The sequence below is a fragment of the Carassius auratus genome, chromosome 22 (genome assembly GCF_003368295.1).
Source record: "Carassius auratus strain Wakin chromosome 22, ASM336829v1, whole genome shotgun sequence".
Lineage (NCBI taxonomy): Eukaryota > Metazoa > Chordata > Actinopteri > Cypriniformes > Cyprinidae > Carassius > Carassius auratus.
In genome coordinates this window covers 18,622,767-18,634,005 of record NC_039264.1, presented here as the reverse complement: position 1 = coordinate 18,634,005, position 11,239 = coordinate 18,622,767, and the positions used below count along the sequence as shown (strand labels likewise).

Sequence of the window (11,239 nt, the reverse complement as noted above, 5' to 3'; positions counted from 1 at the left end):
AGCACCATCACCTCTGGGAGCTACCAGGAAGATGACAGTAGTTTTTTGGCAGACTTCCTGGAAACAGTGAAACAAAACGTCACTCCATCAGTCAGAGTGGAACAGCTGATGGTGGAGAACAGAACAGCACCTGACCTCACAAAAACAGAGAAATGTATTCTCTTCCATCTCGCAGGCTACATTGTCCACAAATTAATCCGATTTGCCAGCATCTGTGGAAAATGCAAAACTGCAACACGGCAAACAGATGACAATCCTGCTGGAAATAACAGTATCTTACTAAACTTAAAAAAATTCAAGGCAGGTGCTCTTTGTCGTCCCTCCCAAGAAGCCTATGACTTCACCCAACAAATTGAGAAACTATTTAGGTCCAAGAGTAGTTCCTACCTCATGGAGCTCCCCAATGCAGTGGATGTGTTGGAGAAAGAAGCTCAGTCACTCTCCAGCAGGCTTCCATCATGCTGTGGAGTAGAGGGAAAAATCTCCAAAAGATTTATACGGCTGAGGTTGAGGATTGAGGCTAAAAAAATACGAAATGACAGAAAAAAACAACACTTAAACGATGGACATCTTGGAAGCAAGAGCCAATCTAAAAAGAGGAAAAGGACCAACAGTAGCCAAGCTTCAACAACCAGCAAACAGCTCCTCCACCTTCCAGCACCCAGCCAACACTAATCCTCCACCTACCAGTCCAGCACCCAGCCAACATCACTGACCCACAGCCTATAACATCATTGGTCCTAACTGCAGTATGATTCCTTAAATTATTATTCATAATATGTATTTCATGTTTAGTTTAGTATGATTCCTTAAATAAAACAGCAGTACAATACACATTTACCACACTACTTTATTACTGGTTTATTTGAAACATACCTTTTGTTTTCATTCTCACCATGGTCCCCTCAGTAATCCTGACCTGCATCATTACTGATGCTCCATCACAGAACAGTCCTGTGGTAAAGAACCACTAATCCTTCACCTACCAGCACCCACAGTATGTTACATTAATACACTAACAAGTTTAAATATACAATACAGTAATAAAAACATGTTAAGTATGATTACTTCTATAATACAGTAGTATTATATAATATAGACAAGTAATAGTCAATTGAATCACAATGCCTAATATCACTCCACCCATGTTTTTGCAAACTTAATTCACTCTAAATTTATATCAATAGGGTGCATTTTATTATTAAGAAATTTAATTAATATGTGTAATAAGGAACAAACTTTATAACCTAATTTGTACCACTTCCACTCGACGCTGTCACAATATGAACATGTACTATATGAATATGAACTAATATGTAACGTTAGCTAACTTTCCCCACCCTGCAAAAAAAATGTGTTTAGGTTCATTTTCTCATTTTACAATTAATAGGGTGTTCGTTACTAACTTTATTCAGCTCCAATCCTAGCCTAATCTGTTAGTTATCTGATAACATCCCTTAAATCTGCTCATATAATGATTAATAATCTACTAGAATGTTTTAATTTACAAGTTACTGTTATTTAGATGTACTTATAATATACAATGTTATTATTTAAACGTCTTACCTTTTTAAAAGTGCGTCGCAAACAGTTTGTTCTGCTGCATCTCCACGGCGCGGCATCGGTTTGCTGCTACTTCCGGGAACTATTGAGAGGCTCCACAAGCCGCCATTGCTGTAAAAAAAGCGTTCCATTGGAGTCAATGGAGTTGTCGCAACTCTCTCTCTATATGGCTCTGATTATAACTAACTCCAGTTCTTTTTTTTTTTTCAAAATCTCTGATAGCACGAAAAACACACTTTGGAGAAGGTGATGAGCCCTCAAGAACAGGAAAAAGCAAATTACGAACAAATTAAGATTTTTTTTTTTTTTTTTTATGAAACTTTTATGAGAGATTTCTGTGCATCCATAAAAAGTTTAGGTAACAAAAACGTAGAATATCCCAGAAGGTTGTAAAGGTGTTTTAAAAGTATTCAATATGAATTGAGTTGTAGTTGTTTTGACTTTTTTCTTGTGATGAAATCCAATCACTTTATACAATGAACAGATTTAATGTAGGCTTTCATTCACATATAAGAACACATACATTTCATATTGATGCATTTTATGACACCTCTTGGTTACATGGACTGATACTGGAGGAAAGGAAAGTTTTCAGGTTTCATTATGAAATATCTTAATTTATGTTTTGAAGATAGCCAAAGTCTGATGGATTTGAACTGCAAGATTGTTAGTAAATGACAATTTTGATGATGAAATCCTTGAAAAATGAAACTACAAATGATGTTTTTCTAGGTAATTGATGTTTCCAAAAAGGACCAAAAAATACCTTGTGAAAGGTATTGAAATCGATAAGGAGTTTACAGTGTTGACCTTGCATTTTAATGTATTTTTCAAATGTGTCCAAATGTGATAATCTGTCCTTTTCTTTTTCTTTTCTAAAGTTTAATGCAAGTTCATGTTAAATGTTCTTGGATGTTAAACTTCTTGGATGTTCTATTCTGGAATGTTATGCTTTTATTAAGCCATGGTGTTTTAAAGCAATTTTCACTATTAACTTGTAAATTCTTCCTCAAAATCCAAAAGTGGAAATGATGTCAATGAGTGTTTTAATGTGATGTAATAAACATTTAAAAATGTTTGACTCTCGAGGATAAATTCAGTAATCCACTTAACACTGTAAAATCACATACTCATGGTGAAGAAATTGCTCAATATGTACAATTTAGATTTGTATTTACCTAGATATTTGATTTTAAAAATATGTACAAAATTTAATTCAATCCAAATAAATGTATATTTATAATTTGCTATATAATAATGCAAAAAACACATTGAGTTGAAAGTGAATTTTTTTACACTGCATATATTGTTGTTGTTTCATTTTTTTTTATTAAAGAAGCCCTGTTTTGAAAGTATCTATTGATTGTGCAAAGACTCAGTTAGCACATGCCAACCATTTGCAAATAAACTAAAGACCTTTGAGTTTAACATATCACTGTTTACCAAGTCTACCCTGCAACATCCAGTAAATGACATCCAACTATTAAAGTTAAAAACAACATTTTCTTTTTCATTGTGAGATAAGGAGGATCAACAGTTCATCTAGGAAACTACAATTTAAGCAAAAACAAATAGGTGTCCAACTCCTCATCTGTCTTCAGTCTTTTGTTTATCAGTTCAAAAGATTGCTCAATTCTAATAAACACATTTCAGAATAAAATGGCATTTACAGATATTTTGCAATGGTTGTACTATTGACTTGTTCGGGATTGGTGGGAATGGTATATCTGTTTATGCCGTGGGGGAAAACAAACCATTCAAATGAACGTGCTGAGACCTTGTTAGGCGCTTTATCTTTACTTTTTGTGAAGATTCCGATTGATTTTTGCTTGGTGCAGTACCGAAAAGTTGCTGTGTGGCGTTCAACCTCCAATAAGTAAAAAAAATTGATCTGAAGAAGATGACTGATAATCAGACGGACTGAGCGTGTAGCACGGATGGACTACTTACTACTTACTCTGCAGTGATCTGTCACTAATCCTGTACGGTTTACATAACAATCAAATTAATCTAACTCCCTGATATTTTGTGATGTCATAAGCTATTAAAACATTTATTTAATATTATTATGCACAATCCCTTACAATTATCTTAAACTTAGCCATGGAATTACTATAGTAAACGTATAGTAGGCTAGCCAGGTTCTTATTTTTATTTATTTTTTATTAACAATTATAGCCTATAACCAAAGTTTTACTACAAATACCATGGTTAAACTATGGTTAGTGTAGCAAAACGTTTTTACCATGGTTTAACTAGTAACCAATAACCAAGTTTTTTCGTATTTTATATAAAAATTTTCATATTAGATTTTTATTTTACGGCATGTATTTGTGAAAATTATTAGGCAGCCGCAGCACACGCCACACAGGATAACGCTGTGCATTTCAAGGCACTTCAGTGGACCTGTTTTGTCAATGTTACAAATATTTTTTATATATCAATAATAATGTACGACAGGCTTCTACTCAAGTCTTTATCACTTTATTAAAATTAAGCAAAACAAAACGTCAAATGTTTACTTTTCACAAGCCATATCGTTCTCGTTATCGTTGCTTGTAGTACCCGGTCTCTTGCTCCATTAGGTAACAGAACATTTCGGTAAAAGACACTTTTGTCCATTCCGTTGGGTCGTTTGTCCAGTCACAGATACCATACGGACAGTCCGACCCAATATTGCTCAGTTTTTAATCGTATGTTGCTCTGTCGAAGAAATGATGAGAAATGATTTTATGTAAGCCATTCTGAGTCCATGCTTTTCCAATGAGGGGGAAAAGATTGTTTTTCCCCACGCCGACTCCGCCCACACAGCTATGATGCAACACCAAACAAGTGTTTGAAGGCTTGAAAGCATTGTGAATCTTCTCTGGGTGTCCAAATGACAAACATGAGTTGCTGCATCAGTTACAATTTATTTATTATTATTTTTATGATTTTTTTTTTTTTTTTTTTTTTACAGGAAATGTTGTTTGTGCACAGAGAGGTCTGGTGTAAGAAATTAATCTTTTTGACATAGGTAAATTATTAACCTGTTGATCTCCAAGCAAGTAAGAGTTTCAGAGGCAGACCAAAAAACTGAGCTCAAAATGAGAGTTCATGTAAAACTCCTCACCTCTATTTTTTTTTTTCTTTTTTTTTTTCAAAATGTCAAGGAAAGTGATTTGTTGTTGTTGTTGTTTATTTGAATGTCTTTTCTATTAAGATTTTATAGACTTTACAGTAAATATTATATTATATTATATTCAGTTTCCAAAACATTTATCTGACCTTATGTAGCTTTGGAGAGTTTGTTGATTAGTTGTGTGTGTTCTTCAGCATTTAATAGATAAAACAGACACAGTTTCCTTTCAGTCAGTCACTCTCAACATCACGTGGGTGACAGATGAAATGGGATATCGCTTCGATAGACCAATCTACTTCGAGTGTAAACTAAACAAGCCAATGCACATTGGGATGCAATTATTGCATCCAGCTCCAGCTGACCACAGCGTGAGTATAAGAAGGCAGCAGGTGCAGTGCATACCAGCTTTTTGCTTCAGAGGCAAGGGACAACATCATTCTGCTCCGTCCAAGTGTCTTCAGTGAGCTACGAGTTCAACGCACTAAAATAACTAAAATAAGTCTTTTACCACAGTAAAGTGACTTTTACTTCTGATACTTGACTGTTCTGCTTTTATTTTCATTGCCTTTCTTTAAAGCAGTTTTTCTCTAAATTCTGTTCCTGAATATTATGATGATCAGCCAACTTAAAATATAATAGGTAATATTTCACCATGTGGTGGGTTTTCCTAGATTGCATCACATTTTGGGCGGCAGGAGGGAAGGGGGCAGTTGCTTTTTATCTACATTTCACAGACTTCACGGATTCATATCACCTTTGCTCTTAAGGGTTGTGAATAATTCTTTTGGAAAACAGGTAAAAGGTTTTTCATCAGTACTCATTCATGTTTAACATTAAAGACATCTTTGTATTGATTTGTGTTAGATAAGGAAAGTGAATCAGGCTTTAAAGATTAAATATTTGTTCGATTATTCATTCAATGCTGTTTATACAGTTTATTAGCTATTATTAAACTGAACTAAGCCATTTGATATGTTTTACAGCTTAAAATGAAATATTGGGAGATGTTTCTCTTTCTTCTATTAACGCTCATCGATGTCTCAACCAATGCTCAAGGTAACACAATCATACACAATGTAGCCAAAGTATAAACATCCAATATGTTGCACAATATATAATAATATCATGTTTGTATATCACCTATATTTATTAAGTTGGTCTGAATTTATATATAGTTTGTTGTTGTTCATTTTCCATGAAAGTTAATTAACCATAAAACCCAAATGTGGGTCTATATTTGAAGTAAAGTTAGCTGTCATTAAACTGCTCTGCTCTTCTTTATTTCAGTAAATCTATAACAGCTATATTTTAGTAATGATTGCATTTAATTTCTTGATCTACAGAAGTTACCTGCGAGGGGGAACAGCTCATCAACATTGACATTTTATTTGGACATCCAAGTATCGTTTCACCTTACAAACCTGGACATATTTTAGTTTTTCGATGCACTGATGAGAACCTGAAGATGCATGGACATCGAGTAATTGAATGCCAGTCAGATGGAAAATGGGATCAGCCATATCCGACATGTAGAGGTGAAGCAATACTGTAATAATATATTTGCTTTAAATATTTAAGAATTGTTTTTGCTTGTTGATAACATGCTAAAATTAAAATGTGGGCCACCACCAAACATGAACCATGAGAATGTGGTAGATATGGCGGGGGTGGGGTCAATACAATACAGAAAACAATAAAACTTTGTAAAAAAAATAATATACAGATGATATTGATTACCTGTGCTATACAGTTTTTGGTCCAATATTTTAGTGCCACTGTTCTATAAACTCCCTCCCATATATATATATATATATATATATAAATTTACTAATGTCACTTTTTACATTTTTTATTTATATTATTTTTTGGTGATGACAGTCTCAATGAAATGTAAATCCCCACCACATGTGAACAATCCAGATGCAGTAAAGATTACAAAAAGGGAATAAAAGACAGGAGAGAGTCTTGAATACAAGTGTTTTAAATTATACACATTGGATTCACATCTTCCTTTCTCCAAATACTTGGCGTGTCATCAAGGCGTTTATTAATCACGTTTATTTATAATGCTGCTCTGAATTTATATATAGTATTTTGTTCATTTTCCATGAAATTTCATTGACCATAAAACCCAAATGTGGGTCTTTTATTTGAAGTAAAGTTAGCTGTCATTAAACTGCTCTGCTCTTCTTTATTTCAGTAAATCTATAACAGCTATATTTTAGTAATGATTGCATTTAATTTCTTGATCTACAGAAGTTACCTGCGAGGGGGAACAGCTCATCAACATTGACATTTTATTTGGACATCCAAGTATCGTTTCACCTTACAAACCTGGACATATTTTAGTTTTTCGATGCACTGATGAGAACCTGAAGATGCATGGACATCGAGTAATTGAATGCCAGTCAGATGGAAAATGGGATCAGCCATATCCGACATGTAGAGGTATGAAGCAATACTGTAATAATATATTTGCTTTTTATATTTAGGGACCGAGCACTGCAGTGTGAGAACCCTATTGGAATTGCTCCGTTTATTATTAATTGTTTCTGCTTGGTGATAACAGTCTAAAAATAAAATGTGGGCCACCACCAAACATGAACCATGAGAATGCAGAAAAAGAAAAAAAAGAAAAAACATCTATAAAATATAAATTACAATATAATTTGAGAAAAAAAGATGATATTGATTACCTGTGCTATAATTTTTTTGGTCAAATATTTTAGTGCCACTGTTCTAAACTCTCTCCCATAAGACACAAGATGTCATTGAATTAGTAATAGATTATTATTATTATTATTATTATTATTATTATTATTATTATTATTATTATTATCATTATCATTATTATTATTATTTATCCCAGATATTTACTTGTTCTTAAAGGGTGATGTTATGTCCTCTGTATTATTAAATAAATCAAAATGTAACAAACAGGTCTAATGCTATTCAGATTTAAAAAAACTAAAAAACATATTGTTCCACTGTTTTCTGCCATCAAAGGTCTTAAATACTGGTATAGAAAAGGAAATAAGTGTGTAATAATAATAAAAACAAAAATAAATAATAATAATAATATATATATTTTTTATATTATATAAGATTTACTAATGCCAAATTTTTTTGGTGATAACAGGCACAGGGAAGTGTGGTCCACCACCAACAGTGAACGATGGAGATACAACAGATATTACAAAAAAGGAATACAATACAGGAGATAGAGTTGAATACATCTGCTTTAGTAAATACAGACTGGATATGCGTTACCCTTTCTCCAGATACTTGACCTGTCAGCAAGGCGAATGGAGCGGGAATGTTAAGTGTTTAAGTAAGTATGAACACACCACCATACATATCATACACAGATATCATGATGTATTCTTGTAGTTTAAGTTGTATGTTGTGATGATTAGTTAATGAATGTTTACTGTGACACTGATCGTGACATGTTGGGTTTATTTCAGAGCCCTGTACAGTGACAGTGGAGATAATGAATGAAAGAGGAATAGAGTTCGCCTTCGGTGGTGAACCAAAGTTGTTTGCACCACATGATGATTACCTCACCTTTAAGTGTCAGTGGGGCAAAAGATCAGTAGTTGGGAGTGTTGGCTTCAGACGAAAGTGTAATGATGGAGAGATGACTTTGCCTGAATGTGTGTGACAGTGGAAATAAAACATAGATGAAGCATCAGCTGTACTACTAGGCAAAAAGAACTTGAGCTGATCAAAATAAATTAAAACATCCCTATTCAGTTTGTCTGTTTTGGACTTCTTGCAAGTAAAAGCAAGCAAGCAAACAAACAAACAACTAAAGACATACTACGTTTATAATTCTTTAGATGTGCATGTATGAAAATTATATTAACCCTTTAACCCTACATTTTTCCTATATACTGTGCATGTATTCACTTTATGTAATTCACTTTAAGGATTCATTTTTAATTTATGAAGATGCCTTGAAAAAATGTGCATCCTGGTGGAAAAAAAAAAGACTTTTAAGTTGAACATGACATGAAATGACCATTATAACCAGTAAATGTCAGACTGAACACTCATTAGCTCAGTTCAGGGTATCTGCAGGCTCAAATTTAAGACTTTTTAAGAGTTTTTGGTAACACTTCCTATGAAGCCCATAATTATAAAACATTATAAGAGTATTCTTAAGGCATTATAATGAATGCATAACGCATTATAATAAAAAAAATTATAATGTTATATCAACTCATGAATAATCATAACAACAATTATGTCATACTAATGTATTTGTGCTTTTAAGTTTAAGATTAAGATTTTTTATAACACACAATGAACATCATATTAAATCTACTTCATGTACAGTTTAATGGACTGTATCATATCTTGACATTGTTTAAGATCTGCACAGTATCTTACTACAGCTTGTGAGTGGTTAGATGTTGAGTGTTACTTGAGTCTTTCCTGTGGAGCTAATATCTATTAATAGATGTGAGCTTAATACTCCAATTGAAAAAATTAAGATAAAAAAATGCTATGTTTTATAAGGTTAAATTTTATTTTGATGGTCCCCTTAATCAACTATAAGCAACTTTGCAAATACATCCCAATTAACTCATTAGAGTATTAGTATGCTCAAGAATGGTTGAATCTAGTGTGGTAGAATAAGCTGACGTACTTGCAAATACACTTGTAGTCAGTTTATCTGTATCTGTTGAGCATCAAAATAAAGTGTTAGCATATATTTAGCAGACATACTAATACTCAACTGACCGCTAGTTGATATGTAGTTGCAGAGTTAATTATCAACAGCTGTCTAAAGGGTACCATAAAAATAATAAAACTGATATTATAATAAAAATAGTTCAAAGCAAATGTGTTATATCACACATTAATCTGATATCTGAATTTATGACTGTGAGAGAGAACAATTATTATTATTATTATTATTATTATTATCATTACTACTACTACTTATAAGTGGTCTTTGACTGCTTTGAGTAAAGTAGTATCAGAAAAATGACAAGATATGGGACTTATAATACATTTATAACTATGAGAAATATAATCCGTTGTAAAAGTGGATGCAACGTGTTCATTGTGTTATACTCTCAAAAGAAGAGTTTGGCAAGCGAACAATTGAATGCTTGTCAAATAGAAGATGGGATCAGTCATTTCCAAAATGTGGAGGTGTGAAGACACTCGCTGATCTTTGTACACTGTAAAAAACATCTACTTGGTTATTATATCTATATCTAAAATCATAAGTTAAGCAGCTGCCTCAAAATTTCAATTAAAAACAAAATAGATTAATGCATTGTTTTAACTCATTATTTTGAGTCTTGTTAAGCTGTGAATTGCCTTCTGCGAGTCAACATGGCTATACAATTATTGTTGTTTCAACTCTGCTATGCAAGTTCAAAATAAAGTGAACTCAGTAATAAGCTTTCTGTTAACTTATCCCCATTAGTGGGTTCAACTTAGTAATTTCAATTAAGTAATGTCTTTGAATTAGGGTATCAAGTTAAGATGATCTAAACGAATGTCTTGTTTAACTTAAAGGGGGGGTGAAATGCTGTTTCATGCATACTGAGTTTTTTACACTGTTAAAGAGTTGGATTCCCATGCTAAACATGGACAAAGTTTCAAAAATTAAGTTGTACGTTTGAAGGAGTATTTCTGTTCCAAAAATACTCCTTCCGGTTTGTCACAAGTTTCGGAAATTTTTTTTTGAGTATGGCTCTGTGTGACGTTAGATGGAGCGGAATTTCCTTATAAGGGTCCTAAGGACACGTCTGCCGGAAGAGCGCGCGCTCCCGTATAGCAGAGCAGAGAGAGGCTGTGCACAGACAATCACTCATCACAGCGAGAGCGTCGCGAAATGTCACAAAAGGAGTGTGTTTTTGGTTGCCAGGGCAAGACAACCCTGCACAGATTACCAAAAAAAAAAAACAGCATTAAGGGACCAGTGGATGGAGTTTATTTTTACAGAGCATCAACAGAGTTGTGCAAGTGTTTGTGTTTGTTCCCCTGCATTTCGAAGATGCTTGTTTTACAAACAAGGCCCAGTTTGACGCCGGATTTGCACATCGTTTATTTCTTAAGGATAATGCAGTCCCAACGAAAAAGGTTCACGATCGTGTGTTGGAACCGCAGGCCGTGAGTAAAACTGCTTAAAATATCTCTGTGTTGTTAACTTAGCTATCGGCGCGTAAGCACATCAAGTTAACAACATGCGATGTTGTCATCAAACTGCACTTTCCACATGTACAGCTTAAAAAAAAAAAAAAGACGACAAAGTGGAACTTAGTCATTTTCCAAAACCGCTAAGCAAATATATAAAGTTTCAGTACATACCACATAGAGATGCTGTTGTTGCTGCTGCTCTTGTTAAATTTCAGCCTCGGGATATGATTCTGGATCATAAATATACGCTGAATCTGACTGTTAGCCATGGTTTGTTTTGGTTGGTTTTGTCCTCAAGCTTCCAAACGCTATCAACGCAAAAGCCTACTGGTGCTCGTGATTCTTTAGCTCCGCCCACACGTCACGCCTCCAGACGCTCGTGTTTTTCCGGGA

The 11,239-nt window shown here is 33.8% G+C and overlaps 1 protein-coding gene and 1 long non-coding RNA gene across 3 annotated transcripts; one reads left to right on the top strand and one right to left on the bottom strand.

Moving 5' to 3' along the window:
• LOC113039898 (uncharacterized) lies at positions 1–911 on the bottom strand. 2 transcript variants are annotated; one of them, XR_003275102.1, is made up of 3 exons: positions 388–903; positions 136–256; positions 1–57 (listed from the first exon to the last, which is right to left on the bottom strand). It is a non-coding gene; the product is annotated as an uncharacterized LOC113039898 (long non-coding RNA). The 2 variants fall into 2 exon arrangements; XR_003275103.1 differs by having other exon boundaries at positions 7–256; positions 388–520; positions 877–911.
• A 4,024-nt stretch (positions 912–4,935) lies between these two features.
• LOC113039896 (complement receptor type 2-like) lies at positions 4,936–9,975 on the top strand. The gene is made up of 7 exons (XM_026198051.1): positions 4,936–5,144; positions 5,356–5,479; positions 5,668–5,740; positions 6,028–6,219; positions 6,941–7,132; positions 7,824–8,015; positions 8,152–9,975. The coding sequence occupies exons 1-7, from the start codon at positions 4,951–4,953 to the stop codon at positions 8,346–8,348; spliced, it is 1,164 nt and encodes a 387-aa protein (XP_026053836.1). The 5' UTR covers positions 4,936–4,950; the 3' UTR covers positions 8,349–9,975.
• Positions 9,976–11,239: the final 1,264 nt, after the last annotated feature.

What these genes read in the sequence shown, in the direction of transcription:
- LOC113039896 (XM_026198051.1), top strand. Translation starts at nt 4,951, where the DNA reads ATGGGATATCGCTTCGATAGACCAATCTACTTCGAGTGTAAACTAAAC. An exon ending in ATAATTCTTTTGGAAAACAG is followed by an intron (nt 5,480 to 5,667) that starts GTAAAAGGTTTT and finishes TATGTTTTACAG; the next exon opens with CTTAAAATGAAATATTGGGA. An exon ending in GCCATATCCGACATGTAGAG is followed by an intron (nt 6,220 to 6,940) that starts GTGAAGCAATAC and finishes CTTGATCTACAG; the next exon opens with AAGTTACCTGCGAGGGGGAA.